The sequence below is a fragment of the Crocuta crocuta genome, unplaced genomic scaffold (genome assembly GCF_008692635.1).
Source record: "Crocuta crocuta isolate KB4526 unplaced genomic scaffold, BGI_CrCroc_1.0 scaffold299, whole genome shotgun sequence".
Classification (NCBI taxonomy): domain Eukaryota; kingdom Metazoa; phylum Chordata; class Mammalia; order Carnivora; family Hyaenidae; genus Crocuta; species Crocuta crocuta.
Window position 1 is genome coordinate 3,023,849 of NW_027532747.1, and position 3,609 is coordinate 3,027,457.

At 56.8% G+C, this 3,609-nt stretch overlaps 1 protein-coding gene across 1 annotated transcript in view; it reads right to left on the bottom strand.

The window, feature by feature from the left end:
* Positions 1-3,609, bottom strand: part of CYP46A1 (cytochrome P450 family 46 subfamily A member 1) — a 33,056-nt gene that overhangs the window by 14,527 nt on the left and 14,920 nt on the right. The window contains exon 10 of the mRNA XM_077780825.1: positions 1,762-1,834. Coding sequence (XP_077636951.1) covers positions 1,762-1,834 — 73 coding nt within the window. The remainder of the gene's footprint in view (positions 1-1,761; positions 1,835-3,609) is intronic.

Below are 3,609 nucleotides of genomic sequence, written 5' to 3' on the forward strand. Positions count from 1 at the left end.
GGGGAGCTACTGTTTCATGGGGACAGTTTCCATTAGTAGTGACAGCAGTGTTCCAGAATGGGGTGGTGATGGCCGCCAAGCAGTGTGAATGTGCTTGATGCCCCTGAACTGTGCACCCAAAAATGATCAGAAGAGGGGTGCCTGGGGGGCTCAGTCGGTTAAGTGTCCGACTTCCGCTCACGTCATGATCTCATGGTTCGTGGGTTCGAGCCCTGAGTCGGGCTCTGTGCTGACAGCTCAGAGCCGGGAGCTGCGTTGGATGCTGTGTCTCCCTCTCTCTCTATCCCTCCCTACTTGCCCTCTCTCCCTCTGTCTCTCTCTCAAAAATAAACATTAAAAAAAATTTTTTTTAATATTTTTATTTATTTCTAGGAGAGAGAGAGAGAGACAGCATGAGCAGGGGAGGGTCAGAGAGAGAGGGAGTCACAGACTGAAACAGGCTCCAGGCTCTGAGCTGGCAGTCAGCACAGAGCCCGACGCGGGGCTCGAACCCACGAACCTTGAGATCATGACCTAAGTGAAAGTCAGACGCTTAACTGACTAAGCCACCCAGGCGCCCCTAAAAAAATTTTTTTTAAATGATCAGAATAGGGGTGCCCAGTGGCTGAGTCAGTTAAGCATCTGACTCTTCATTTCAGCTCAGGGCATGATCTCATGAACCGTGAGATGGAGCCCCGTGTTGGGCTCTGTGCCGACAGTGCGGAGCTCACTTGGGACTCTCCCTCCCTCTCTCTGCCCCTCTCTTTCTCTTTCCCTCTCTCTCTCTCAAAATAAGTAAATAAACTTTATTAAAAAAATAAAAGTGTGTGAGGGGACACATGGTCTTACAAAAAATTATTGAGGTCCTTAGGCAAAAATGTTTTTTAAAAATGGCCAAAATGGCAAATTTCGTGTGTGTGTGTGTGTGTGTGTGTGTATCCACAGGAAAAAAAAAAAAAAAAAAAGAGCGGATTGGGAGAAGAGGCTATAGTAACGTGGGGCGAAATTCAGTAGATGATCCAGGGAGTGGGGCCCTGTGGGTGGAATTATAGTAATAATAATAATTATTATATTATTTCAACTTTTCTGCTTTTTCCAAACTTTTGTCGTGAACACTTTACTGTAATATGGATATATTTAAAGCCCCAATCAACTATTTTATATTCTCAAGCGACCGGCTTGGATGCCGCTGATCAGGGAGTGTAACCAAGGCTTGCCACCTCCTGAGCTCCCACCCCACACCCGTTGGGGCTTCCACCGCGTGTATTTAAGGAACCCAGTGGCCCAGCTCAGATGCCAGCTCCCGGGCACCCCCGTTTGTCTCCTCAGCTGAGGACAAGCCCTCCTACAGCACTTAGTTGGACTTCTATTGGGTCCTCAGTGCCAGCCAGGCGCCGAGCACAGCATGGGAAGGGAAGAAGAACCATGGACCCCTAGCTGCTAGTTTCATGACTGAAATAGACTCCAAGCAAACGGTCCCAGGAGGAAATGAGCTGGGAGGAGCCTAGGAGAGGAAAATGCAGAATGGCTACTTCAGGGGCGTGAGAGGGCTTCTGCGGGGGTGGACAGAGTTCTCCAGGAGAAAAGCAGGGACAGGAGCTTCCAGGAGAGGGGCTGGCATGTGCAAAGGCCCTGGGGTGAAGAGATGCAGGACACACGGGCGGAGGCTCCGCCGTGGGAGGCTGGAGCAGGCTGTCTTCCAGGAACAAGACATCAGACAATCCCCTCGCCAGCTTCGAGGGGGGCCACTACCCCCACCCCCCGAGTCTCCCCACCCCATACCTTGCCAAGATCTCAGGCTGGCGTGACAGCTCCATCACCGTGAATGCCAGATGGTTGGCAGAGGTCTCGTGGCCTGCAGGAAAGGAGAGCGGTGGCTCCACACAGGACTGCGGGGTGCTGCCGGCCCAGCCCCCCCGCGTCTGCGACCCTGAGCCCGTGGCGGCAGTTCTGACCCTCGCGTCTGCGCCCTGCAGCTGGGCCAGGTGTACAGCTACGGAGGAGACGGCTGCCCACCCCCACACCCCCTGGGCCAGCCAGCGCTGCCCACTAAACAGCATCTGCCCGCACGCCTCCGGATTCGACACTAAAACTCCTTCCTTCCACCCTTGAGCTTTGCCTGGCCCGGAGGGGTATTCATCCCCATGTCGTAGAAGAGAAAACTAAGGCTGAGAGTAGAGAGTCTCTCTCTGGCCACAGGATAGGAACTGGGACTCAAGTCCAGCCCGTGGCCGGTGTTGACCCCAGGCGGCGGACACCACCCCGGAGGCCAGGAGAGGATGCACTTCTAGCTTCGAGGGGAGACCAGTGGGTGGCTTCCCCCAAGAGGGTGGAGTTGTGCAGCAGCGGGAGGGCCGATGCTGAGTTCTGGCAGCACCCGGTCAAGTCCAAACGCCCCCACTGGCCTGGGAGGGGACCACCTGAGATGCATGCATTTCCTCTGAAGGGGAAAGTGGCTTTACCAGGTGCAGCCACCGCCAGCCAAGCAGCCTGGGGCCTCCTGGGTGGAGAGCGGGGCCTACGCCTTACAGTAAGTGGGTGCTGGGAAGTGAGGCTACCTGCCCCCCACACTGGCGCCCCACAGTGTCTGGACGCAGGGCTGGGCCGTGAGGTCGGAGGGAGATCATGAAACCCTACTGGGGGGTTGGATAGAAGTCTGCGAGCGCCTCCAGGCCCCCATTTTAGAGATGAGGAAACCGAGGCCCAGGCCACAGAGCCGGCCCGTGGAGGAGCCACATCCCAGGAGGAGCACCTGGGCTCCTGGCTCGCAGGATGAGGCCAGCCATTGTCCGTTCAGCAAGCACATGGTCAAGTGCAGGGAACGGGGCCCTGAGGTCCTGCTCTGACCCGGACATCTCTCGGGGACTCCCGGGGTATCTGCACGCACCCCTCCACACCCGGAGGGCCCCCCTCCACCCCCACCCCAGGCAGCCCTCCTCCTCTTTCATCTTGCCGGGGAGACAGGCTTGCATGTGCCCTCCTCCGAAAACCCACTGGCCGGCAAAATCCCAATTAATTCTGTCTGTCCGCCTCCACCGTCAGACTACGTCCGTCATCTTGTCCGCCCGCCCGTCTTCTGTGCCTAGTGTTCGTGCTTTCGTCCATTCGTTTCATCCACGCTTTCTGCATCTGTACTGCACCGGGTCCTGGGAACACCCGGGTGGAAGCGGGCAACCCCTGGCCCGCCCCGAGCGTGCAACCCGGTGGGAAGAAGAGCTCCCAGACTCGCCACAGATAAGTCTATGGAGTGACCCTGTGAGTCGTGGGGGCAGAGGAGGGCTCTGGGCACCATGGAGAGCTTCTAACTGGGAGCTCAATCCTTGAGGGCTTCCTCGAAGAAGAGGTACTCTAGGGATGGCCGAAGGAGAAGTTTTCTAAAGAAAGACGCTCAAGAAATATCTCATGAGCAAAGGAATGAAGTTGCTTGGCGTGTCTTTTGGGGCTGGTCGAACAAAGGCCTCCTCCCTGCAGACTCTGAGTGGTCACGCGGTCAGTCTCTCCGCGCAACAGGCAGTGTCACGGCTCTCAGGTTGCCAACTGCATTACCAGGTCAGCGGCCGCCGAGGGGGACCTCCTTGAGCAGAGAGGGGACTTCTGCTCCTCATCCCAGCCCCCCCCCCCCCCCCTCCC